The following is a 25,801-nucleotide window of genomic DNA, read 5'->3' as shown; positions in this document are numbered from 1 at the left end:
GTATTTGGTGATATTATGAAGATATTCAATAATATCAATGAATATGTGGATTTTACTAATGACTATATGAACCTGTACATGATTCTTCCCAAGAGCCAATCAAACCTCTGAGAGCTTCATCCTGACTCAATGGCAGAAACCCAGCTGTTTGAGATTTAGACTCCTGACTTAACTTTAATTTTGGAGTTAATGAAAGATAACAGAAAAACTGGATTGTGTTCATGATCTAGAAATTCTTATTACTACCATGAAATAAATATAGCACTTAGTTTTGGGCCCTAAGTTGACAGTGGAATGATTCTGGCTTGCCACAAACCTTTCAATCACCAACACATTAAAATTCTACTACCTGTTCTTGGTCAAAAATGAGAGACAATTTAAAGTTTAGCGAATTAAATTTGCAAACCCCAGAAATTAGTGTGGAAAACAATGCTTTCCCCCGCTTTTCATTTTACAACATGAGAGAAATATTTTCTGAAATACGGCTACAATCTGAATACTCACTTTACTGTGGGATTCTGAATATGCTGGGTTAATTCTGCAACATATAAGACTATCAAGATTACTCTGTTTTCCTAATTATACGTTATACCACCACCCTGAGGAACTAAAAACTCCTTTGCAACTCTTTAAAAAAATATATTTATACCATAATATGGACCATCATTTTCACCTAAGATTAAAGCACTTTGTAAATTTCATTAAAGTAATTTTATCTCACTTAGTTCCACTTAAAATAATAACAGGTCATTTAAAACTGATTCTATTACATATAGGAAATAATCAAACCATTTTTCTTACCCTTTCTTGAAATACAAATGTTATTTCTTCATTTGTAGAACTCTTTTGAAAATATAAGCCTTTCATAGTCCCCTAAAAAAAAAAAAAACCATATATATTTATACATAAATATGAAATGAAATATCTCCCAGACCAAATGAAAGCAAAAATTGAAAAATAATGCTGGCTGGAGTGCCAGGGTGGCTCAGTTGGTTAAAGCATCCAACTCTTGATGTCAGCTCAGGTCACAATCTCATGGTTTGTGAGATCAAGCTCTGTGTTGGGCTCTGTGCTGATAGCGCAGCCTGCTGGGGATTCTCTCTCTGCCTCTTTCTTTCTCTCTCCCTCTCAAAATAAATAAATAAACAAACAAACATTAAAAAAAAAAAGAAAAATAATGCTGGCAAAGGATAAATGTAGTTTTCAAACAAACAATTTAGATAATAATTCCTGAAAGTGATTAAAATAAGAGAATATGTAACAATCTCTGGGTACATGTCTTACTAAGAATGTAGTTCAACCTTTCACACAAAGGTGAGGTGCTTGATTTTACTTTGCTATTCAGTAAAAATTATTAGACGCAGTTAAAAAATTTTTTTACAAGGGCCACAGAGCTCAATTTTAACTACTAAAGGTGGTATTTAAAGGGCTGTCAAAGTCTTAAAAAAAAAGACAATTAAAAAGCAAAAAGTGAAGACACTTATTAAAACCGTATCCCTGATTCTTCTGTATCAGTTTATAAACCACTTAATGGAAGTTTTAAACCTATATTCTGTGAACTTACGGAAGCATCTCTAAGGATTCCACAACTGTTTGATTTTCATAACATAGTTGACTCTCAAATGAGTTAACTGCACAGGTCCACTTACATGTGTATTTTTTTTTTTTACAATATAGTCCTGTAAATGTTTTTTCTCTTCTTTATGACTTTAATAACATTTTCTTTTCTGTAGCTTACTTTATTATAAGAATACAGAATATAACATATATATAACATACACAATATGTGTTGATTGTTATCAGTAAGGCTTTCAGTCAACAGTAGGCTATTAGTAGTTAAGTTTTTGGGAGTCAAAACTTACACGTGGATTTTCAGCTGCTCGGAGGGTTGGTTCCCCTAACCCCAGTCTTGTTCAGGGGCCAATTGTAATTGTATGGCAAGACTATTTCTTTATTTTATTTTATTTTACTTTAGAGAGAGAGAGAGAGTGCTTATGAGCGAGGGAGAGGGACCGAGGGAAGGAGAGAGAGAATCCTAAGCAGGCTCCATGCTCAGGGTGGAGCCTGACACAGGGCTCAATCCGGTGACCCTGGGATTATGATCGGAGCCAAAATCAAGAGTCAGATGCACAACTGACTGAGCCATGCAAGTGCCCCAAGACTATTTCTTAATGTAAATTTTATAGAAGTATAAAATACACACAGCAAAGTTCACAGATCCTAAATGAAGAGCTTACTGAATTTTACAAAGTGAATATGGCCATGTCACAGCAAGAAAACATAACATTACTAGAACTCCAGAAGCTCCCTTGTTCCCCTTCTAGTCACCACCTTCCCCTAAGGATACTCAACATCCCAAGTTTCAATAGCACAGATTACTTTTGTCTGTTTTTGACTCTCTAGAAGTGAAATCATACTCCTTCATGTCTGGTTTTTCTCTCAATATTATGTTTGTGAGCATCATCCATGTTGTTTCCTATAGTTGTAGTTCATTCATCATCCTTGTTATACTATATTCTATTGTATGAATAAATTACTATTTCTCCATTCCACTCCAGACAGACATTTGATTGTTTCCAGTTTGGGCCTTTAACAAACTATCCTGTTAAGAACATTCTTGAACATACTTTCTGGTGAAAGTACTATTATTGCATTTAATTTATGGATGAGAAAAAGGAGTCTTCCAGAAGTGAAGGTACATACCTAGGGTGTCATAGCACCAGCTGGGCCAGGGCTGGGCCAGACCAGGTACTACCCACTCCAAAGTCATTTCTCTTGACCATTACAGTTAATGGTTTTTCTATTGAGCTGCTAACCTTAGATATGTCACTTAAAACTAGAATCCTATACCCTTTAGTTCAGGACTGACTGATAATTATTAAGTACTTGTTAGAACTGGCTGTAAAATTTGCAGGGCTCATTGCAAAATGAAAGAGCAGGGAACCTTCTCTAGAAATTATTAAAATTTCAAGACAGTGATAGCAGAGAATTAAACCAAGTACAGGTTCCTTCTGACAGTAAAGTCCAGTGTAACTGCATAGGCCCCAAACCATGAAGCCAACCCTGTATGTTGAGTCTTAGTGGATCTAATGGATCCATAGAAAGGGTCTTTACTGAGTAGTTTGGCAATGGTTGCTGCTTTTTAGAATGTGATAATCAAATGCTGGAGCTAACAGACATGAATACACATTCAAGACATAGAAACTGTGTATGTAGCGGGGCACCTGGGTAGCTCAGTTGGTTAAGTGACAAGTCCTCATTTCGGCTCAGGTCATGATTTCACGGTTCCTGGGATTCAGCCCTGAGTGAGGCTCTCTGCTGACAACACGGAGCCTGCTTAGAAACTTCTGTCTCCCTCCCAGGCTCGCATGCTCTCTTGTCGCTGCTCACTCGCTCTCTCTCTCTCTCACAAAATAAATAAATAAACTTCAAAAAAAAAAACTATATATGTAGCATGTATCAATAAAGTATAGAAAAAATAGGCTGAGCAAGGTCTGATGTTAATTCAGTTCTAACCCTTTGGTTGCAGGTGTGTGTATGTACAATGTTAAAGAAACCTTTTCTGCCTAGCTTTCAAGGCTGCCTAAAATGCATACTCTCTGTCCCTAATCTACTTTACTCCCCCATTTCTCTAACACACACTCTCTTTCTGAGCTAGTCAGTGACTCCACGCCATCTGGTCACCCTTGTCTCAGGGCTTCCAGGCATTGCTTGTTCTCAGAGACTGTGCTGAACTTACTCTACAGATTCTACGAACTGAATGAAACTCAAGTCCTACTCCTCTGAAATCACTCCCAGTAACATTTAATCTACCCCATCTGTTCTATGCTTCCAGATTTTGTTACGTACTGACAAACAAAACCTTGCTTTATTTGCTTACTAACTAGTAGGTTTTCCCAGCGATAGCTTGGGAGAATCAATATCTATTATTATTAAAGAAAGAAAGAAATCACTGCTTCTACTCAGTTGGGAGCTACTAGTATTTCCCTTTTGAGGAGCGGAACAATTACGTAACAACACTTTGATTTCAAAGCATCTCCTGTTGTAATTTTGGAAGCCACTGTTTCCCCTGCCCTTGGTAACTTTTTTGTTTTTAAGTTTATTTACTGTTTTTAGTAACCTCTACACCTAAAGTGGGGCTTGAACTCATAACCTGGAGATCAAGAGTCGCATGCTCCTCCAGCTGAGACAGCCAGCGCCCCTGCCCACTGCATCTTAAAACAGGACATGTTTCCCAGATCAAGTCACATGGACCTCACACTGCATGCACCCCAATTTCAAAGACCCTGGGAGATAACTACTTGCTTGTATTCCTAGTTTCCCCTAAAGCAATGCCAATATTTTTAATCAGATCATCCTAATTGGTTCTTCCAGACTTAGTTGGTCCAATAAAAAACCACGTGGGAACAAAAAGACCCTCAAAGTTACAAAGTGAAGGAAAAAAAGTGTTTTTAGAAAACTGGTCAGAAGAAAATTGAGGAAATGCTATTTATTTGTTTTGCAGACCACAAGAATGAATACTGAGTTCTTAAACTAAGAAAATGGTATAATGGGTGGTATAGTTTCTTAGGCACTGGTCTAGACTAAATGCAACACTTAGTCCACTATTAAATGTTTACTGAATGTAAAGATATGTGCACACAGAAAATAAAATCGATATTTTATAAAATAAAAATATAAAATTAAGAATATAATACTTATGCCATTTCCAAGAATGAGTGTCATATAACTTCAAAATATGTTCTACAGTAAACTTTGTGAAAAAGTGCTACAGAAAACTCTTAAATGAAAGTAAATCTGTTTAAAAACATAGGCTGATATGCCCTATAAGCATAAAGATTTTATATTTTTCCAGGTACGTCAGATTTTATTTTATTTTTATAAGCTTACTTATTTATTTTGAAAGAGCGCGAGTGGGGGGAAGAGCAGAGAGAGAGAGAGAGAGAGAGAGTGAGAATCCAAAGCAGGCTCTGCACTGTCAGCATAGAGCTCGCAGCAGGGCTCAAACCCATGAGCTGTGAGATCATGACTCAAGCGGAAACCAGGACGTTTAACCAATTGGACCTAGGTGCCCCAAGATATGTCAAATTTTAAACATATTTGGCATAAGTCCACAAACTGAGAATTATGTTTTTAATACTTATAATTTTTATCATGGTCGCACAATAAACCTATTAAAAAATCTGGAGAAACAAAAATTAAGTCAGAGATCAAGATTAAGTCTTGATCTCAAGACTATGAGTTTGAGTCCCATGCTGGGTGTAGAGATTACTTAAAAATAAAATCTTGAGAAAAAGATACCTATTTTAAATAACTTTTGGTGCAAAGAAGAAACACTTGAATATAACACTTCAAAAAAAGCAATTAAGAAATACTGATCTTGGGGCGCCTGGGTGGTGCAGTTGGTTAAGCGTCCAACCTCAGCTCAGGTCATGATCTCACAGTTTCTGAGTTCAAGCTCAGAGCCTGGAGCCTGCTTCAGATTTTGTCTCCCTCCTGACCCCCCCCCCCCCCACCCCTCACTCACTCACGTGCTCTCTCTCTCTGTCATAAATAAATAAACATTAAAACAAATTAAAAGAAAAATACTGATCTTTAAAGGGATTTCTAAAAAATCAACGGGAAGAAATTTCAAATGATTTCATCTTAGTTATAACAGCACCATGAACTCCATTTGCTCTTCTGCAACACTAAACCCTCAAGGAGCTCATCTTTAATAATTGTAAATAACTGTAAATAAAACCTCTACACTTTCAAACCCAGTGTTCTGAGAGTTGCAGATCTACTTCAAATTCAACAGGCATAAAACCGAAGTCAGCTTTCCCCAAAACAAGATTTTATGGTATCAATCTTAAGTCATCAAGGATATTTTGGACTCTATCATAATTCCTTCCTCTGTATTAAGTTATTGACCATAAGGTTTCCTTTTCCTTTATGACGTCCCGGCTCACCTGTTTACTTTTGGTTTTGTTGGGTGTTACCACAAGGGATGTGCTAACATCTCAATGCCCTGGGCCACTGTCTAGTGGCTTCATTTCTTCCCTCATCCAATCCATCTGTTACTCTATGGAAAATGTAATTCCTGAAAGTCCAAACTCGTATGTGCTCAAATTTCTATTAGTCTCTAACACCAACTTTGCAACATTGCGGCCACTTGGGGTCAGGATTCAGTTATAATATTTCTAACCCACCTGCTTTTTAAGAATATCAAGGATATACTGACTGTCAAGCAGCTAAACTACAGAAAAAACATGAAGTCTACTCTAAAATATGGCCCCATATATTTATCATCATGCCAGGACTGGTACACAGCATTATCATACTAGCTGGCTCGATTGTAATGGGTAACTCTTTAGTTATATTGAAGAGGTGACTTAATATTAAGTTTTAACAGGGGCGCCTTGGTGGCTCAGTCGGTTAAGTGTCCAACTTCAGCTCAGGTCTTGATCTCACAGTTTTTGAGTTCGAGCCGTGCATTGGGTTGTCTGCTGTCAGCACAGAGCCTGCTTCAGATCCCCTGTCCCCCTCGCTCTCTGCCCCTCCCTCACTCACGCTTTCTCTCTCTCTCTCAAAAATAAACATTAAAAAAAAAAAGAGTGACTCCAGAAAAATGCCTTCTTTAAAAAAAAAAATAAGTTTTAACAATGTTCTTACTCTTCTGTGGGAATTTGCATACATATCTACATATCAGATAAAGAAATGTCAGACCACATGCCCAAATATTTGGTTAATAAATATGGTTAGCATCATCAAGGGCGCCTGAATGGCTCAGTCGGCTAAACACCCAACTTTGGCTCAGGTCATGATCTCACAGTTCTTGGGTTCAAGCTCTGCATCAGGCTCTGTGCTGCCAGCTCGGAGCCTGGAACCATGCTTTGGATTCTGTGTCCTCTGTGTTCTCTCTCTGCCCTCACCCACTTACACTGTCTCTGTCTCTCTCTCAAAAATAAACATTAAAAAATTAAAAAATATATATGGTCAGCATAATCAAAGTAACTAGTTGGAGGTTTTGTTCAAATGTCATTACTTTTCAGGTTGTGCAGAATGGTAGTCCTAACTAGATAAAACCAGCTCTGGTTTTTAAAGAACGAGGTAAACGGGCGGTTGTAATAATTAGAGGACTTCTCTGCATTTGGACAACAGGCTCTGGGAATCTGTATAACCTAAGGACACTGCAGAAACAATTAGCACACAGGTGTTTTGCTGCACACAACTGCACTAGCTGCATACAACTGACCAGAGGGGAACACAAGGGGCTGTCATAGGACTCCCACCTGGCTAAACCCTGAAAAGTTTTTCAAGTTAATAACATGTGTTATAAGAACTTTCTACTTTCACATTTTAGATATCTAATTTAAAACAGGAAAATTCATGAAGTTGCATGGTTCCTATCACTGGAAGGATTTATACAGAGGCTGGATACACATTTACAGGGGCTTCACAAACAAGATTCAAGCATCAGTTGAAGAGAATGGGGGATATGATGACCATATTAAAGCGACAGCCTCTTCTGATTGTGGCAATGGTGTGATGTGATGAATGACCTTTTCCCCTTTATGCTAGCTCAACCATGTGACACTGGGACAATGCAGGTGGTGGGTACTGAGGGAGATAAGCGATTGATGGATGGATCCTTTCTAAACCTCTACCACACTCTCCCTTCTCCAATTGATTTAAACAATCTTCCTTTTAACTAACATTATTGCTGTTTGTAAATGCTTCTTTAATTTTCCAATCCACCATAGGATCTTTAAGAAACCATTTCTTGCTTCAGAAGCAAAATAACTGTAATTTTGACTAAATATGTACTAATAAATCCAACATAAAGAGAAAATAATTCACAAGATGTATATTTCTTATAACATATAAAAACAGAAATAAATATTTAGCAAAAGATCATATTTTAGTATGTGTATTTTCCCTTTTCTAATCATAAATCTCCTTAGTTCAGCGTAGCACTGTTTGGTGGGCCTAGAAAAATCATAATGTTGTCTTTGAAATATTCAATGTGAAGGTCACAGGAGCAAGAATACATTCATTTTTAAGAATGATAAAAACAACAAAAAGACTTAACCACAAACAAAACCAACAAACACGGTGATTCCACAGTGAAACATTCGAAGAATTTCCAAGCTTTCCCAACCTCTTTCTTCAGAGAGGCACACAAATGAATCAAGAGCCATTACTGCCCGGATATACTATTGGGGGAAGTTATATCTTTCATTACTATTTATAATATAGGAGACGGCCCAGTCGGTAGAGCATGCAACTCTTGATCTTGGGGTCCTAAGTTCAAGCCCCGTGTTGAGCTAGAGCTTACTTAAAAAAAAAATGGAGAGGGGCGCCTGGGTGGCGCAGTCGGTTAAGCGTCCGACTTCAGCCAGGTCACGATCTCGCGGTCCGTGAGTTCGAGCCCCGTGTCAGGCCCTGGGCTGATGGCTCAGAGCCTGGAGCCTGTTTCCGATTCTGTGTCTCCCTCTCTCTCTGCTCCTCCCCCGTTCATGCTCTGTCTCTCTCTGTCCCAAAAATAAATAAACGTTGAAAAAAAAAATTAAAAAAAAAAAAATGGAGAGTCGTAAAACTACCAAAATATATCACTGCAACTGACGGACAAATTGAACTTGTATGAGGGAACCCTCTCTGTTTGAAATCTGAACACTTCATCTGCCATAAAGTGGAAAATAAAAATTATATACTGCAAGGGCCGACAGGATTTATAAGTCAAAACTGACCTGAATTTGAATCCTGGTTCTCTTACCGACTAGCTGTATGACTTCAGGCTAATATTTTAACCTTCTGGGCCTTAGATTCCGTTACCTACAAAATAGAGATAATAGTAATTACCTCCAAGGGTTGCTGTAAGGATTAAATACACACAAAGAACTCAATACAACACCTGGCACAAAATAACCCTGCAAAAAGTATTGGCTATTTTTACTATTTCTGCATATTGGGCAGAGAAGCTCTAAAGTTGTTCTGAGGCCCATCTCACAGAGCAGCAGAGGGTTTGGGCACATGCAACCCTTTGATCTTTAACAGATTTAAAAAAAAAATCTTTTTTTAATGTTTACTTTTGAGAGAGAGAGAGAGAGAGAGAGAGAGCGCGTGCATGAGCAGAAGAGGGGCAGAGAGAAAGAGAGGGAGACACAGACTCCAAAGCAGGCTCCAGGCTCTGAGCTGTCAGCACAGAGCCGGACCCAGGGCTGGGACCCAGGGCTTGAACTCATGAACCGTGAGATCATGGCCCATGGCCTGAGCCGAAGTTGGATGCTTAACCGACTGAGCCATCTAGGCGCCCCATGACACTTTCTAATTTCTGCAGTGGGCAACCAACCATACACCATCTAGACTTGCGCTCTCCAGTAACAGCAGTCACTAGTCACAGGTGGCTAAGGAAAATCTGAACTATGTCTAGTCAGAACTAAGATGCCTTGTCAGTGTAAAATACACATTGGATTTCAAAGACCATATTAAAAAAAAAAAAAAAAAAAAGAATTGGGCCACCTGGCTGGCTCAGTCAGTAGAGCATGGGACTCTGGGCGGTTGTGAGTTCAAGCCCGCATTCGGGGTAGAGCATATTTTAAATAAAATAATTTATAATATTTCACGTTTAAAGTATTTGATTAGGTGTTGAAATGATAAATTTTGGACCTAAATGAAACATATTGTTAAAATTAATCACACGCGTTTCTGTTCATGTTTTTTAATGTGGCTACCAAAAGACTCAAAATTAAGTGCCTCGCATTATATTTGTTATCAGGCCGAGCTGATGCATAGCCTCGCTACTCGCGACGAGGACTAGCAGCACCCGGAGGAGCTTGTTAGAAATGCAGACTCCCAGGCCCTGCCCAGACCTATAGAGTCAGCATCTGCGCGTCAACATGGTACTGAGGTGATTCTTACACGTCGCTCCAGAGTTTTTCGCTGTTTGTCTTAAGAGGGCATATCTGGCCGTATAATCACATGAATGCGAATATCCTTGCTTTAGGTAATTGCTCATCGAAAAAGGAAAGTGAAGGAGGAAAAAGTGGTGGCAGAGAAACTGTATGGGCGAAAGGAAAACTCAAATTATAGGAACAAAAAGAAAGCAGAGGGCAAAAATTCAATCTGGGGGATTCAGTGGAAGGGAACTGCCACACTTTTGCTTCCATAAAGGTAGAGGGAGATGCAAACTGAGATAAAACCTACAATCAAAACCTGTAAAGACCAGGAAATCGCGTCAAGTCTTTCCCGCCCCTCAGCCGCCTCAGCTAAGCTAGGCCTGGGCCCGAGGGGGTCTAGGGTTGGGGTGCAACGCGAACCACCATTCAGCCCAGGGTTGCACAGTTCCGCAAGGCGTCCAAGGCCCAAAGCCCCGCTTCCCAACACACAGAAACCGGATCCGGGGGCTCACCTGCCTCCGAGCCGCCCCAACCGCCTGCAACTTCGCCACCGCCACCGCCACCGCCCGCCACCTTGGAGTCCTTTTGCAGAGAGCCCGCCCCTGCTGGCCCAGGCGCTGCTCCCATTGGGCAGGTCGCTCGTCAGTCGTGAACGGTAGGCTGTGGAGAACGCTATAGCAACCGAACTCGGAACTACACCTCCCAGAATGCTCTGCCTGAAGGAGAAGCGTCACACCAGGGGCGAAATACATGGACGAAATTGTAGTCTCCCGGATAGGTTCCGTTTTATGCAAATTTATGTTAAAGACCACACCCTTCCTCATTCCAACCATTTGCCCTACCACCTTCCTTGGAGTGTGGCCCGCCTCTTTTTCGCCTCCTTGTTCTCTCCTTTAAAATCTTTTGTAACTAATTTAGTTGACTGCATCCTAACTATTGCCTCGCACGACAACGGACAGATGCAACAAAACCTTGGAACAAAACCTCCATAACTCCTGTCAGGGAAATCCCAGACCAGAAGCCTCTGGTTACACCTTCTGGGAAGAGGGCAGGGAGAAGAGGGAGTCCTATTCCCCGCCTCCTTTGCGCTTGATGATTGGTTTATTTGGCTGTCATTCCGTCTTCTTCCATTTTTTTTTTTTTTTTTTTTTTTTTACCGCCCGCCGTTCCCGTTCTCGCGGTGGGCGGGGGTAGCGGTAGGGGGCGGTAAGGAGGTGCGGACCCCTTCTTCCGATTGGCCGACTGTTCGTTCCCACCCATCTGTGGGCGGAGATGGAGGGGTCGAAGGGGGCGGGAGAGGCAACGGAGGGAGATGAGGAGATACGTGGGAGCGAGGGAGCAAGGGAGGGAGAGAAGGAGGTAGAGAAGAGCGGAGGAGAGGGGAGGGAGCGCAGCTTGGTTGCTCCGTAGTACGGCGGCTCGCGAGGGAGAATCCCTAGCGGGCTCGGGACGCACGGAGAGGCGGGCAGGCGGGCGGGGATGGTGTGTTGGGCTGAGGCTCCTGCGTCCCTCTCCGCCGCAAGGGAGCTGCACTGATTTGTCCCTGGGGCGGCAGCGCGGACCCGCCTGGAGATGAGGTGAGGAGCTGGCTGGACTGGGAGGCTGCGGGGGCGGGGGCGGGGGTCTGCGCAGGGGTCGGCGCGATGGCCGCCCGGGGCGCCCGTCCCTCGGGCCGGCGCGGGTCCCTCGGGCCGCCCTTCAGCCTTTGCCGCGCGCCCGGGAGGCGCGGCACCCGCCGCCCCTGCGCCTCGTCCTTCCCCAGCCTCCCGGGTGCGGCGGCGGGGCGGCCGGCTGGCCCGCGTCGGGAGGCCGGGACGCCGCGGCGGGCCAAGGGGGTGGCGGCCGCTGGACGGGCTTCGGGTTGAATGAGCATCCGCAGTCCCGGCCGGCCGAACGGGGTCCCCTCCCTCCCCAGGGGGCGTGGAGCGGTCGGCCCTTCCAGGGCTGACCTCGCTGCCCTCCGCCGCCTGAGCGTGGCGGGCCGGCCAAGCCTCGCCTCCCCGCCAGCCTCCCGGGGATCCGGAGCTCGCGGGGAGCGGCATCGCGCCGCCCGCCTCTCCCTCGGGCCTCGAGTCCCCGGCTCATCTCTTTTTCTGTGTCGTGTGCCTGCGAAATCCCTGTCAGTGAAGGGCGGTCAATGCCGTTTGGCCCTAAGTCGTCCTGCCTCGGCTGACTGATGGTATTTAACAGAAAGCGGCTCTCCTTTCGGTGGTAGCGCGTCCCCGGTGTCTGCCGCCTCTCCTTCCCTTCTTTACGCACAGACGCGGTTTTATGGTGTGGACCCGAGGCACAATTGCGGTCTCTTCTTGCTTGAACGAGGAAATGTAATCAGAATTCCCAGGAAAAGGAAACCAGCGAGGAATGGCTTGCACCTTCCTTTACTTCTGTTTGCCTTTGGATTAGAAAACAACTTCGCAGATAACATTTCCTATGGGCATCTTTTGTTGTGATTCATACCAAAGAAGGCTTTGCTTTGGAAGAAATACATTAGCGTCTTTTTCTGTTGGGTGGGAGGCTACGGAGATTTTTGATAGCCTCTTAATATGAAAGTTTCCTTTAGAACTTTGTCATCATCCGTGATATTCTGAAGGCAGCACCAGCCTGGAATTTTAAATATATGCGCACTCCGGCAGATGCGTTTCTTTGTGCTTATCTCCTGACATCCTACTCTTGTTGTGTCCGTGGTCAAACGTGCAAGTAATAAAAGCAAGTACAATAAAAAGAATAGATAATAAAAACACTGTACGAACAAATGCGTCTGGAAAATCTCAATTCCGTTAACGGAGAGGCAGTGTTACTAATCCTTTTGAATGGATGAAGAACGGGCTCAGAGATCTCATGGATTATGTAGTGGACAGGATCTGAGGTTAGGAACTGGGGCCAGGACCCAGCAGGCCAGCTGGTTTGTGAAGTGCTACTCTTAACCTCTAAAATGGGAGGAATGTATTTGTCCTGGATACCTTTATTTTTAGATTACTAAAGGTGCAGAGGCGTAATCACCCCCCCAACCCCTTTAAGGTTAGGATTTCTACCTGTCTATCTCGGAGACCAAAATGCTGTTTTTGTTTAAACATTTTTTTTTTCCTAGTTTACCTGAAATATTTATGTTGCACTGATAGGTGTTTGCTTATAACCAAAAATGTACGTATTTGTAACGTTGAAGAGGATTCTTTCTGTAGGAGGTTGGTAAAGAACCCAGGAATTTTCAAGTAATCTAAATTGGAAATGAGGCACACTAATCTAGTGATTGCATTAAAACTATTTAAAACGACTTTAAGTAGCTCCAGTAAGGAGCATTTCTGATAGAAGTTTTTTAAAAAGGTATTTCTTTATCTAAGAATGTATCTGTTGAAATTGCTGAGACACGGGGCACCTTCACAAAACTCTATTATTATTATTCTGCCTGAGTAAGAGAGGAAATGAACAAATTTTTGATGTACTTTGGAACCCTGTGGATTGTTCAGATACTAAGCATTGTGAAATAGGGCATAAAATGAGTGGTGGCAAGTTCGTTTCCTGAAATGTTTGTCCCTCTTAGCATTTTTTTCTTTTTGCACTTGACTAGAAATTTCTCTTTTCCTAATTCTTGATTCTATTGGTAGAATTCAAGTTCTTCTTTTCACCAAATGCCTAGATTGAGGCAAATTTAAATCTGCCGTAAGACGTTGAGGAGATGTTGGTAAATTCCTCCATTCTTCTCATCTTTTTAATTTGCTAGATTTGTGGATTATACAGAATTAGTTACACGAGGGTTGGGTTTATGTTAGTTCAAATCCCACTGCCATTACAGCTATTCTGTTCTGAATGGCTCCACTTACTACTAGTGGGTTTCTCAGAGTCCGGATCTCAGATCGCATAGATCAGCATTAAGTGAGGTTCTTGTTAAAAATGCAGGTTTTTCTGTTATCTCACCTCAGAATCAGACTCCTGGAGTGAAGCCCTGGAATCAGTTTTTTGAACAAGTTCTCCAGGAATTTCTCCCGCAATAGTAAAGTTGGAGAACAGCTGGCATTATGTTTCCATCTTGATGAGCACCTCCTAAGGCCACGTCCCGAAGTGGATAGCAAATTTTTTTAAGTAACAGCATAAGGTTGTTTTTTTTTTTTTTTTTTTAATGTTTCTTTAGTTTGAGAGAGAGAACGCGTGAAAGGGAGCATGTGGAGGAGGGACAGAGAGAAGGAGAAAGAGGATCCCAAACAAGCTCCGTGCTGTCAGTGCAGTGCTGCATTCGGGGGCTTGAGATAATGACTCGAGCTGAAATCAGGAGTCTGACTTAACCTGCTGAGCCACCCAGCAACCCCTAAAAGAGGAAGTTTTATATCTTTGGCTGCAAATAAAAAACGGACTACGACCTTTAGATACATAATGCACCTGTGTATAATATACCTTTCAGAAGAGCAGAGGCTTGGTCATCATTGTTATCTCCATTAGAATAGTGCCTGGAAGGGGCGCCTGGGTCAGTTAAACGGTCAGTTAAACGTTGGACTTTGGCTCAGGTCATGGACTCACGGTTCATGAGTTCGAGGGCTCTGTGCTTACAGTTCAGAGCTTAGAGCCTGTTTCAGATTCTGTGTCTCCCTCTCTCTCTTCGTCCCTCCCCCACTAGTGCGCACGCTCTCTTTCCCTAGGAAACAAATAAACATTAAAAAATAAAATCTTTCTTTGTAAAATTGGTCTTATTACTTAGTGGTCAGTGGTCACTGACCATTTTATAAATTAGGAGCCTCATTTACTATGCCCAGTCATTTCTGTAAGTTTGGTTGGCACTGGAAGTAGAGAACCTTTCCCAAGCAGAGAACGCTCCAGGTGGTTAAGCTGGAAAGAAGGCTCCTATCAAAATATCTGCTTAGAGACTCAAAGTGTAAATTTAAGTCACAGTGTGGTGGTAAATTACTATGTTATCAGTATCTCACAATACCATTTGACACGCTATCAGCCCAACATAATGCTGTGAAAACTGGTTTACAAAAAATACAGAAAATTGGTATGTTTTCCAATTTCATTTTCATCCTAATAAGACATGACCTTCACTCCTTTCTTTCAGAATCCATTGTAGGACCCCATAAATAACAGCTTCTATAATGTAGTTGAGGGTGCTGAATAGGAGTAAAATTTCTTTTTAAATTCTTTTTAATTAAAAAAAAATTTTTTTTAATGTTTATATATTTTTGAGACAGAGAGAGACAGAGCATGAACGGGGGAGAGTCAGAGAGAGGGAGACACAGAATCTGAAGCAGGCTCCAGGCTCTGAGCTGTCCACACACAGCCCGATGCGGGGCTTGAACTCACAAACCGTGAGATCATGACCCGAGCCGAAGTCGGACACTTAACCGACTGAGCCACCCAGGTGCCCCAAAATTCTTTTTAATTTTTTTAATGTTTATTTTTGAGAGAGAAAGAGGCAGGGTGAGTGGGGGAGGGGCAGAGAGAGAGGGAGGCACAGAATCCAAAGCAGGCTCCAGGCTGTCAGCACAGAGTCCTATGCAGGGCTTGAACCTATGAATAGCCAAAGTCAGACTCTCAACCGACTAAGCCACGTACGTGCCCCTAGGAGTAAAATTTCTATAGAAAATTGGGTTTGACTGTATGTAGTCTACGACTTTATTCTAATCCCTTAACTTTTCAATGCTACAGTGTTTTCAGTTGAATGGGAATAATAATAGTAGGTTGACTTTAAATACTTCAGAGTGCTTTCATAAGTTCTTGAGATACGTTCACTTAATAAATGGTAATTAGGATAATGAGAAGAATTGGAATATATAAAATTATATAAAACTCAAAAGCTAATCCATTTAATTTTTGTGCTACTGCATTTGATGGTAGTAAGTAGAAATCCATTGCTTGAAAAAGAAGTCTCTTGCTAATTTCTTGGTACTAAATATGTATAATTTTTAAGTTGGAAAAATAACCATTAAAAGTGTTTAATAGGGGCGCCTGGGTGATTCAGTTGGTTAAGCATCCGGCTTCGGCTCAGGTCATGATCTCACAGCTTGTGAGTTCGAGCCCTGCGTCAGGCTCTGTGCTGACAGCTCAGAGCCTGGAGCCTGCTTCAGATTCTGTGTCTCCCTCTCTTTCTGCCTCTTCCCTGCTCACACTCTGTCTCTGTCTCTTTCAAAAAATAAATAAACATTATAATTTTTAAAAAAGTGTCTAATAAGTCATCACATATTATGTAAATATATATATATATATTTGTTCTAAATAAAGATAAACCTTGTCATCACTTTTAGCTTAATTGTACATTTCAGAACCAAACTGCTAATCCATTAATAGCCCTTGTATTTTAAAGAATCGCATCGGGGTACCTGGATGGCTCAGTCAGTTAAGCATCCAACTGTGGCTCAGGTCATGATCTCTCATGACCTGAGTTTGAGTCCCTCCTCTGGCTGTGTGCTGAGAGCTCAGAGCCTGAAGCCTGCTTCAGATTCTATGTCTCCCTGTCTCTCTGTTCCTCCCCTGCTTGCTCTGTCTCTCTCTCAAAAATAAATAAAGATTAAAAAAAAAAAATCGCATCTTTATGGTAGAAAAAATTGAAATACAGAGAAGTGAAAAGAAAACTATAAAATACTCATAAGTCCACTAACTCAGTAAGTATCCCTCCAAACCCTCTCTTTATGTGCATGTGGCTTTTTATATACAGTTTTTGGTAACAAATATAGGATCTTGCTAAACATATGATTATTTTGTAACTTGGTTTTTTTAGTTTGTTTTTTTGTTTTGATTTTTGCTTAACATAACACCTTACCATGAATCTTTCTGTGTCAATATTGACAGTTATAACAGTTTAATAACTGAATAAGATCCCATTTTATATGTGATAATTTAACCAGTTAATTTTTATTAGACATCAGTTTGTTTCCTTCCCCCCCCCCCCAGGTTATCAATAACTCTATAGTTATTGTACTCCTACATACATCTCTGTATACTCTTGAGACATTTTTTTTCCCTTTGGATAAGTTTCTAGAAGCGAAGTTGCAGGATCAAAGTATAGTACATGCTGGTTTGTAAGGTTTTATTGATACATATTGCCATTTAGGAAAGTTGTAGCAATTTACATTCTTTTTTTTTTTTAATATTTATGTATTTTGAGAAAGAGCTGAAGCAGGGGTAGGGGCAGACAGAGAGAAAGAGAAAGAGAATCCCAAGTGGGCTCTACACTGTCCGCACATAGCTGGACGTGGGGCTCAGTCTCACAAACTGTGAGATCATGACCTGAGCCAAAATCAAGAGTCTGACGTTTAAACGACTGAGCCACCCAGGTACCCCAGCAGTTTACATTCTTGTAGTGGGGGATGAGAGTCCTGTGTTCTCTCCTACTTCCTTTTTTGTAGAGTGACTTAACCAATAACAAACGTAGTGAATTATTATTATTTTTAGGAAGAAGAATGGCATGTTAATGTAACCTGTTCAGGAGTGGGATCTGGAAAGTCTGAAAATTCATACACCCATGATAGTGATAGTTAACATTTAGCAAGTCCTTTTGCATCATTTTATAAACACTCACTCAATCTTTGCAAATCTAACTCACTCAATCTTTACAAAACTGCCCTTTTTTAGATGAATACGCCTTGGAAACTAAGGTACCAGTAGTTAAGGAACTTAAAGAGCCAGTAAGTGGCTGCCCAGATGTGTTGATGCCAGAGCCCAAACTCTCAGCCACAGTGCTGGATTGCCTGTTCCCTGGACGTGATTTCTAGGCCTTGGGGTATTTTTTACATTCCTGATTTCTATTCTGGAATAACCTAGAGATTCCCTGATATGTATTAGTTTATGGATCAGGCGGGGTACAAATTGGAATCCCTCTCAAGATTGAGAAGTCAGTAGTATAAATTAGCTCACCAACAAGCCTCGTCTACTGTCTAACATTCACCTCTCAGCAGCTTGTTAGTCTTTCCTCTGTAGTGGTTTTCCTAAAGTGCCCCTGCGTGGAAAGCTGGAGTAGAATCACAGAGGAGACTAGTGAAATTTGAAAAAGCAGTTCACTTGTAATGTGGCCTTGCCTTGGAAACATGATTGCATCCAGGTGTACGATCAGGGAGACAGCAGAGCATCTGTCCAAACATTTCGATGTTGGCCAGTTTGGAGATTTGAAGCAGCCTGTTGGAAGTTCACTTCAGGAATGTGAAGGCCTCACTGTGGAGGGATGTCACGGATCCATTGGGAGATCGTTAAAAACAAAAACAAAAACAAAAACCCCTCATAAACATGATGGTAGAATATCATTAACATTTTGTTGCTAAGGTTTGTAGCCTTCTAACAAGGTGAATTTGAAACAGGTTAAACTACTTAAATTCATCAGTGCTCTTTTGACCTTTTCCTAGTAGAATTAATAATTGGCAGCTTATCTTACTAGCTTATTGGCCCAGAGAGAGCATTGGTGAAATCGCTCTGGCTTTAGGTCTCTTGGCCTGAGTTTGCCTGTGCTGAGGTAGGACTGCCACGGGCTCAGTGTCAAGTTGGTCACTGACACCCATTCTCACTATTGTGTAGTGTGGGGTTCCACCAAGGTTGTGCGGGAACGGTGCTCAGGTACATTTCACTCCACGAGGAGTGTGTACTGAGGGATGTGATGGAGTTTGGGATTCAGCTGAATAGGACTGTGAAAATAACAAGGTCATAGCAGTTGGTCAGTTTTGTTTTGTTTTGTTTTTTAATCCTTGGTGGTTAAAATGAAACGCCCTCTCCTTCATACCGGAGGGCAGTGCTTTTGATCCTCTTGCTTTAATGCGTGTTTTGCCTTGTTTCTCTGTCTGTGATGGTTTTGGTCATCCTTGGTCTGCAAGTGTCCTGGTGAGCGGTGGCATGGATTTGCAAGACATGGATACAGCTCATGGAAGTGAATGCAGCCACCTGGCTTTTAGTGCCATGCTCCGACCAACCTACTTCAGGAGGACCCTGGCTCTTGTGATAAAAGCATAGGAAACAAGATGCCAGTGGATCCCCTTGTTTTTTCTGTGTGTGTGTGTGTGTGTGTGTGTGTGTGGAGGGCTCATTACTTTTCTCCCAGGCAAATTTCCCGAGCAGTTACGTTGTTCTGACAAGGGCCCTGTTTTGTATCATAAGCCGTTGTATAAACACACAACACCTTCCTGAACACCGTTCCTGTGCGTTATCTATGATAAAAGTCTGTTCGTTGTGGATTTGGTGTTTTATAAAAATCAATTTCTGCTGCAAACTTAAGATAATAGATTTTGAAAACAAGTAATCTTTCAGTTTCTGGAATTGTTTAGACCCCACTGCTGTATTCGGGCACAATTGAGATATTACCTTTTGGTCACTGACATATAAAAGCCGTAGAGCTAGTATGAGACAAATTTTCAAAAATTGACAAATCAGTGCCATTCCTGGTATATCAAGTTTCTGTGAGTAAAGATCCCCCTTTTTTTTTCTCCTGTCTCCTTTGCTTATGATAGTTACTATTAAAGTAAGAAAATGATAATAAACTTATAATAGGCAGTATTTTCACATACCTTCAAATATAGTCATTGTAATTGTCTTAAAATTCTTTAAATGATTACAGAAATTGAGGAGGAACAGAACGTGTTAGAGAGGTTACTAGGATGTAAGCTTCAGGAAGGCAGGGAGTTTTGTCTGTGTTGTTTTCTGCTTTATCCCCAGGACCTAGAACAGTGCATGAGCACTAAGCAGTTGGTTGTCAGCATGCTGAATAGATTAGTGTTTGAGGACCTGATTGTCTGGAGGCCAGAGTCACCCAAGTGCGGTGAGCACAGGAGAGACAGGTGAGGAAGAAAGGGGACGGCTGGTTTGGATTTTATTCAATCAGTGGAAGTAGGAAACTAATGTAAGTTTTAAGCAGGGGAGTCCCATGCTTTGCTTTTGTTTAAAAGGATCACTCTGGGGGCACTTGGATGGCTCAGTCGGTTGGGCATACGACCTCGGCTCAGGTCATGATCTCACAGTTCGTGGGTTCGAGCCCCGCGTTGGGCTGTGTGCTGACAGCTCGAGCCTGGAGCCTGCTTCGGATTCTGTGTCTCTCTCTCTCTCTCTCTCTCTCTCTCTCTCTCTCTCTCTCTCTGCCCCTCCCCCACTCATGCTCTGTCTCTCTCTGTCTCTTGGAAATAAATGTTAAAAAAAAAAATTAAAAGGATCACTCTGGATGTCATGTGGGGAATGCCTTGCAGGAGAGCAAGACAAATGTTGAATTGACTCTACCTTCCATCATCTGTGAATGTTGACATTCTACCTAGCCTTGTGGTTTTTCTTTAGGGTGAAGATACTCTGGATAGGGTGAGAAGCATGGTGATTTGCATAAACTTTTTAGCGTTCTCGGTAAACTGCTGCCATCATTGATCAGATCAAATAAAACAATGTAAAGTAAAGATCAGGAATAATTTAACTTTTTAAGCATTAAGTTAATTGGTATTATAAATACAGATTTCTTTTTTTTAACGTTTATTTCTGAGAGAGAGAGAGAGCCCGCGCGCGCGCGCGCGCACACACACACACACACACACACACACACACACACACACAAGAGCGCAAGCGCATGCGCAAGCAGGGGAGGGGCAGAGAGGGAGAGGGAGACACAGAATCTGGAGCAGGCCCGAAGCTCAGAGCTGTCAGCACAGAGCCTGATGCAGAGCTCAAACTCATGAACTGCATGACCATGACCTGAGCTGAAGTCAGACACTCAACCAACTGAGCCACCCAGGCACCCCTAAATATAGATTTCTGGTAGAGATTTTCTGTTTACATTTTTTGGTGAAAGAAACTTCAAATATAGGGAACTGAATCCTTAAAATAGGTGTTTTACGGCTTGAGTGTCTATAGCTCTTCGCTTTGAGGAAGGTCTCATTTGTAAACCGCTGCTTTTGTCTGTCCAAGCGGGTGTTTTAATTAGTATCAAAGGGAGGGAAATACTGCAGTAATTGTAACCTTACATTACTTCCTTAGTTCAATTAGTTTTAAACCACAGTCATTATCTGTTATCTTTAGTTGTTTTGGTCTCATTAGATGAAGTAATATTGCAGTTGTGATTCGGTATTTTAAAAAATAACTTTTTTTTTCTTCACTCCAAAAGCAGTACATGTGTATTGAAGAAAACTTTTGAAAAGAAAAAGAAAAACAAAAGTGGGCCTTTTCTCACTATCCAGCGATGACTATTCATACGCTGTGAGGGGTCAACCTGCTCAAATTTCTCAGGAAGTTCGGTGTGTGAGCTTCTCAGTCTGGGAGGCATGACAGCGTGTTAGGGATCAGGGCACTGAAGAGGGTCCAGGGATGGGGCAACCCAGGGTCTGTCAGACTCCTCATTCGTGGCCCTGGGAGGATGCATGTTGCTGTTACTGTACCTTCTAGTTCTTCAAAAGAGGCTGGAAATCCAGAAGTACGGCTTTAATATGAAATCTCCCAATTTTTTTTTTTCAACGTTTATTTATTTTTGGGACAGAGAGAGACAGAGCATGAACGGGGGAGGGGCAGAGAGAGAGGGAGACAGAATCAGAAACAGGCTCCAGGCTCTGAGCCATCAGCCCAGAGCCTGACGCGGGGCTCGAACTCCCAGACCGCGAGATCGTGACCTGGCTGAAGTCGGACGCTCAACCGACTGCGCCACCCAGGCGCCCCTGAAATCTCCCAATTTTTATGTGGGCCACAATTTTTATAAACACACTGGGGTTCAAGCAAAGCAGACCTACTAAGGGCTGACTTCAGTCATTGTCGCCTTACAAGTTTATAATCTCCGTACATACAGTTGTGTAGCCCGTTTTTCACTTAATATATTGGAATATATTCCAGGCCTCAGCAGCTTGCTGCTACTACCCTCCAGTGTGTTCCCCTGGCAGTGTGGACCTATTTTGTGTTCCCTCACCACGATTGGGTAAAACCATTTTTTAAAAATGTAAGTTTTATTTAACTTGCATTTTCCTACTACTACGAGTGAGTGTGAACATTTATCGAATGCGTATTGGCTCTTCTACAGATTTCCTTGATAACCAGCCACCTTGCTAGAACTCTGTGCTCCAGGGGTGTTTTGGTCATTCCATATTTCTCAACATTTATCAACATAACATCATATACAGTCAGTACCACATTAGTCCTGCTAATTGGGCCTAATGGCAGGCATTATCCCCCAAACCTGAGCACACCTGTGACCCATTTGAAAGTACAGTAGTTGGAAAGTTCTGAGTTTGTTCGGTGAACATGGGCCATGTGCCCTGTGTCCCGGCATTGCTCTAGATGTCCAGCCTTGACCCAAGACAGAATCTCAGATCTTTAAGATCTTACGGGTCTTAAATTTTTCATTTCTCTTGGGTTTTTCACATAGACCGATATTTATAAAGACAATTTTTACTTCTAGAATGTGTAATTTATTTTTAGCTTGTATTACTGAGGTGAACTCCCCAAGTTCTAATCTCTTAAATTCAATTTAATTCTCTCAAGCTCTTTTAAACTCTAGACTCCTAGCAAAAGTCTAAAATGCACCTTATTTTGGTGATGAAAAAACTAAGTACTGGGACTCTGTGGTGGGAGTTTCTGTAGTGTCTGACCCAACACGAATCCCTTATCTGTCCTTTAACCAAACATCCGCTTCCTACCAACTTCTTCGTCCCCACAGATGGTGGAGAGGATTGAATGAGGTCTGGGAACCTGACCCAGGCTAGCCCAACCAGTGTTCCTTTCTTGGAAATTTGCAAATGGCCCCAAAAGAGAGGCGTTTGAGCTTCACATGCTCAAGGCCACAAGGTTAAAACACTTGGGAGTCAAAGGCAGTTATGTTCTGTTGTCTGGGGAGAGAGAATGGTGGTTTGTAGATGGAGAGAATAAAGCACGTATCTGGAGAGACGCAGAAAGAGAGAAGAACGCTGCCTGAGTCTGATAGCTTTAAACCTTTTCTTCATTGCTTTCTGGGGTTGGCTGCATTCCTGTTTTCTGAGTTCTGTGAAATACTCCTATACTCTCAATATCCCCCCTTCTTTCTCCTTTTGCAGAAGCCTAAGCCAGATGAGGTGGGTTACTGTTCATGTCATCAAGGATCCTTCTCTTTCTCAGCACTGTATTCATTTTATAATACTACCTTGTCTCTTATGTTTCTTCTGAGAAAGTTGTGAATTTTTCATTATTTTTTAACCATGTAACAATAATATGGGAAATTAAAGATTGCAGGAAACACAGAAGTACACAATTTAATTCAGGTAATCATGATTTTATTGGAAAGGTCATTTTGCAAATGTGGATGCCACTTCTCACCTCTTTTCAAACCAGTTCAGGGGCACGTGGGTGGCTCAGTCGGTTAAGCATCGAATTCGGCTCAAGTCATAATCTCTCAGTTTGTGAGTTCGAACCCTGCGTCAGGCTCTGTGCTGATAGCTGGGAGCCCAGTTCAGGTTCTGTGTCTCCCTCTCCCTCTGCCCCTCCCTTGCTCGCACTGTGTCTCTCTCTCCCTCAAAATAAATAAACATTAAAAAAAAAAAAATTAAAAAAAAAAAAGCACACAAGAAAAACCAGTTCAGATCTTTAGCAGAGGGACAACAGGAAGGAAGAGATTTGGAATGTACTTCCAAATGTCCTAGAATTTCAGTGGTGTTATTTCCCTTCACATACAGATAGCATTTTGGCCTCATGCAAAAAATGATACTAGAGATATTCACAATGGAAAGTATTGTTGTGTGTTCATGTAGGGGGTGAGTTTGATACCTGTTCAGGTGTGTTCTGGTCAAACCACTGAAACAAGACTCTTGACTTTAATATCTAAATACCAAGAAAATGAATCACAGCTTGATTTACCTGGGACTAGGCTTATCATAGATTAGCTTTCTGTCTCATGGTGATGTCATAAAAACTCAGTGCCAAGTTTAAGTAGTTCACTATTCTAAGAAGTTGGGTGGGAAGGGAAAAAAGAAAAGTGATAGAAAGGGAAGAAAAGGGTTGTAGTAGAGAAGGAAGACAAAATCCAGTGCTACAGTTTTCCTTATTTATAACTGTATTTGCTGATCTTTTTTATTTGCACGTGGAAGAAGCACAAACTGTCTTGAGAAAAAAAGAAAATCTATTGACTCACACACCTGTCAAGTCCAAAGGTTCTGATTGGCCTGGCTTGATCACATGCCCGAAGCAGTCCTCATGGCCAAGTGAATGTGGAGCTCTCATTGGCTGTCCTGGGCTTTTGGGTCCATCAGTTGTTGAGACTGGTACCTAAACCCCTGGAATTAACCGAAGGAGGGAAAATGGGATCAACTGGGGGAAGAAGAGTGTTGGGCAGGAAAACACATGCCCAACCCTTTCATCATAAATGATGATCATATGGAAGGGGACTGGTGGTAACCCCTTTTTTTCTTAAATGACAGTCCCCCTTCCCTTTTTTTTTTTAAGTTTGTTTATTTTTCTTGAGAGAGAGAGGGAATGAGAATCCCAAGCAGGCTCTGTGCTGTCAGCCCAGAACCCGACGCTAACTAACTAACTTGACTAATCTCACTAACCATGAATGAGATCATGACTTGAGTCTGAATCAAGAGTTGGATGCTTAACCAACTGAGTCACTCAGGTGCCCCTTGGCTACTTCTGTAATTGCAGATTTTCTCAGAGTTTTTCAGTGCCTAAGGTGTGTTGGCATTCTCTCTGGGCTCATACTTGGAGGCTTTTTAACTTATGCTCATCTGGAACTACTGGAAAAATATATAATGGAAAAGTTGGAGCTAGAAAGGGGTATCCTTTCTTCACCCATCTGCTTTTAAAATTTTTTTTATTAGACTTCAGGAAAGATAGCAACTTGACCTGTTTCAGAACGGGATGGGCCTATTTTTGAGATTTCTTGTTCTAAGAGACTGATTACAGTAGGTGGCAAGAGCTTATGATACCTTGAAAAATATGTTGCTCGTATTTTTAAAATGCTATAGCGTGATTTATTTCACATGCTCTGATTACAATACTTGCATCCAGAAACTGTAGTTCCTGGGGTCCTTCTCTTTATCTCAAGTTCCTTTCCTCTTAGTTTTGTGACCTTCTGTACGCACCTGGGAACTCAGAGCGTGGCATTTCAGCTGTGTCCTGGCCCAGTGGTCCTTGCATCATCCCTATCCTGCAGACCTGCATTGCTAGACTGATGCAGCTGTGTCCCGTTTCCTGTGTTCGTGCTGGCAAAAGTCAGCTGAAGAGAAGCGTAGGAACTCGTGGACTTCCTTCTCCACTTAGCTGCAACCTGCAAAGTATTCTTTCTCAGCTTTCTCTCCATTCCTCACCACATTTGCCCTTTTCCTCAAGCTTCCTGGGAGGCATCTGAACCTTCACTTTCAGCAGTAATGCTGCCTCCTGTTTGGGCCTGCCGCCCACTTCCCAAGTAGCTTTTGTAAATCTGTCTTACTCACACTTGCTCTCTACTTCTTGCGATAAGAGGGAGAAGGAAGAGGTGGGTGTCTCCTTCCCTCCCCCCGGGTTCTAGATGCTGTTCTTTCCTGTTTCCTCTGAGACTTTGCGCCATTCTCTCATGCTTGCTCCCTTCAGCCTTGCCACAGCTAGATCCCGCTTGACTGTCGTGTGCCAGGTGCTGGGGTAGGAGCCTGGACTACCCCAGTAGTGACAGCTCCCTGTCCTCTATCTATTTATATTTTACTGGGACAGACAGAAATACAGAAAAAAAACCCCACCCCACGTAGATAGCTGATTTCCAGCTGTTGTATGTGCCATGATGAAAGCGTTCAGGAGGACCTAATCTAGTTTTAGAGTCCGGGGAAGATGGGGCATGCACTTGAGGTGTGAGCTATGCACAGGAGTCAATCAGGGAAGGGAAGGAAGTTGTTTCCCAGGCTGAGGAACCCACATGTGAGCAGGGCCTGTACCATGAAGGAGCACCGCACATTTGAGAGGAAGGCCACGGTGGCTGCTATTAGGGAACTGGGGGAGGAGGTGAGACCAGTGTAGCTGCTATTAGGACACTGGGGGAGGAGGTGAGACCAGCCGGTGCG

The 25,801-nt window shown here is 42.2% G+C and overlaps 2 protein-coding genes and 1 long non-coding RNA gene across 17 annotated transcripts in view; 1 reads left to right on the top strand and 2 right to left on the bottom strand.

The window, feature by feature from the left end:
* CRYZL1 (crystallin zeta like 1) overlaps nucleotides 1-10,465 on the bottom strand; it is a 34,860-nt gene extending 24,395 nt beyond the window's left edge. For 2 of the 5 annotated variants that reach the window (XM_053220599.1, XM_053220600.1), the window contains exons 1-2: nucleotides 10,394-10,464; nucleotides 802-873 (exon numbers count right to left, since the gene is read on the bottom strand). In XM_053220599.1, coding sequence (XP_053076574.1) covers nucleotides 802-867 — 66 coding nt within the window. In that variant the 5' untranslated portion in view covers nucleotides 868-873; nucleotides 10,394-10,464. Of the gene's footprint in view, nucleotides 1-801; nucleotides 874-8,732; nucleotides 8,818-10,393 lie in introns of all 5 variants that reach the window. The other 3 variants (XM_015062572.3, XM_053220598.1, XM_053220597.1) reach the window with 3 other exon arrangements.
* An 861-nt stretch (nucleotides 10,466-11,326) lies between these two features.
* Nucleotides 11,327-25,801, top strand: part of ITSN1 (intersectin 1) — a 217,817-nt gene continuing 203,342 nt past the window's right edge. For all 8 annotated transcript variants that reach the window (XR_008297553.1, XM_027041668.2, XM_027041666.2 and 5 more), the window contains exon 1: nucleotides 11,327-11,458. The gene's annotated coding sequence lies outside the window, so the exon portion shown is untranslated. The remainder of the gene's footprint in view (nucleotides 11,459-25,801) is intronic.
* LOC106966450 (uncharacterized) overlaps nucleotides 17,842-25,801 on the bottom strand; it is a 54,953-nt gene continuing 46,993 nt past the window's right edge. For 2 of the 4 annotated variants that reach the window (XR_008297554.1, XR_008297555.1), the window contains 3 exons: nucleotides 24,854-25,038; nucleotides 23,906-24,043; nucleotides 17,842-18,014 (listed from right to left, as the gene is read on the bottom strand). This is a non-coding gene — a long non-coding RNA (uncharacterized LOC106966450). The remainder of the gene's footprint in view (nucleotides 18,015-23,905; nucleotides 24,044-24,853; nucleotides 25,039-25,801) is intronic. The other 2 variants (XR_008297556.1, XR_001428783.3) reach the window with 1 other exon arrangement.

Source organism: Acinonyx jubatus, chromosome C2 (assembly GCF_027475565.1).
Source record: "Acinonyx jubatus isolate Ajub_Pintada_27869175 chromosome C2, VMU_Ajub_asm_v1.0, whole genome shotgun sequence".
Lineage (NCBI taxonomy): Eukaryota > Metazoa > Chordata > Mammalia > Carnivora > Felidae > Acinonyx > Acinonyx jubatus.
This window is presented reverse-complemented; position numbering and strand designations above follow the sequence as displayed.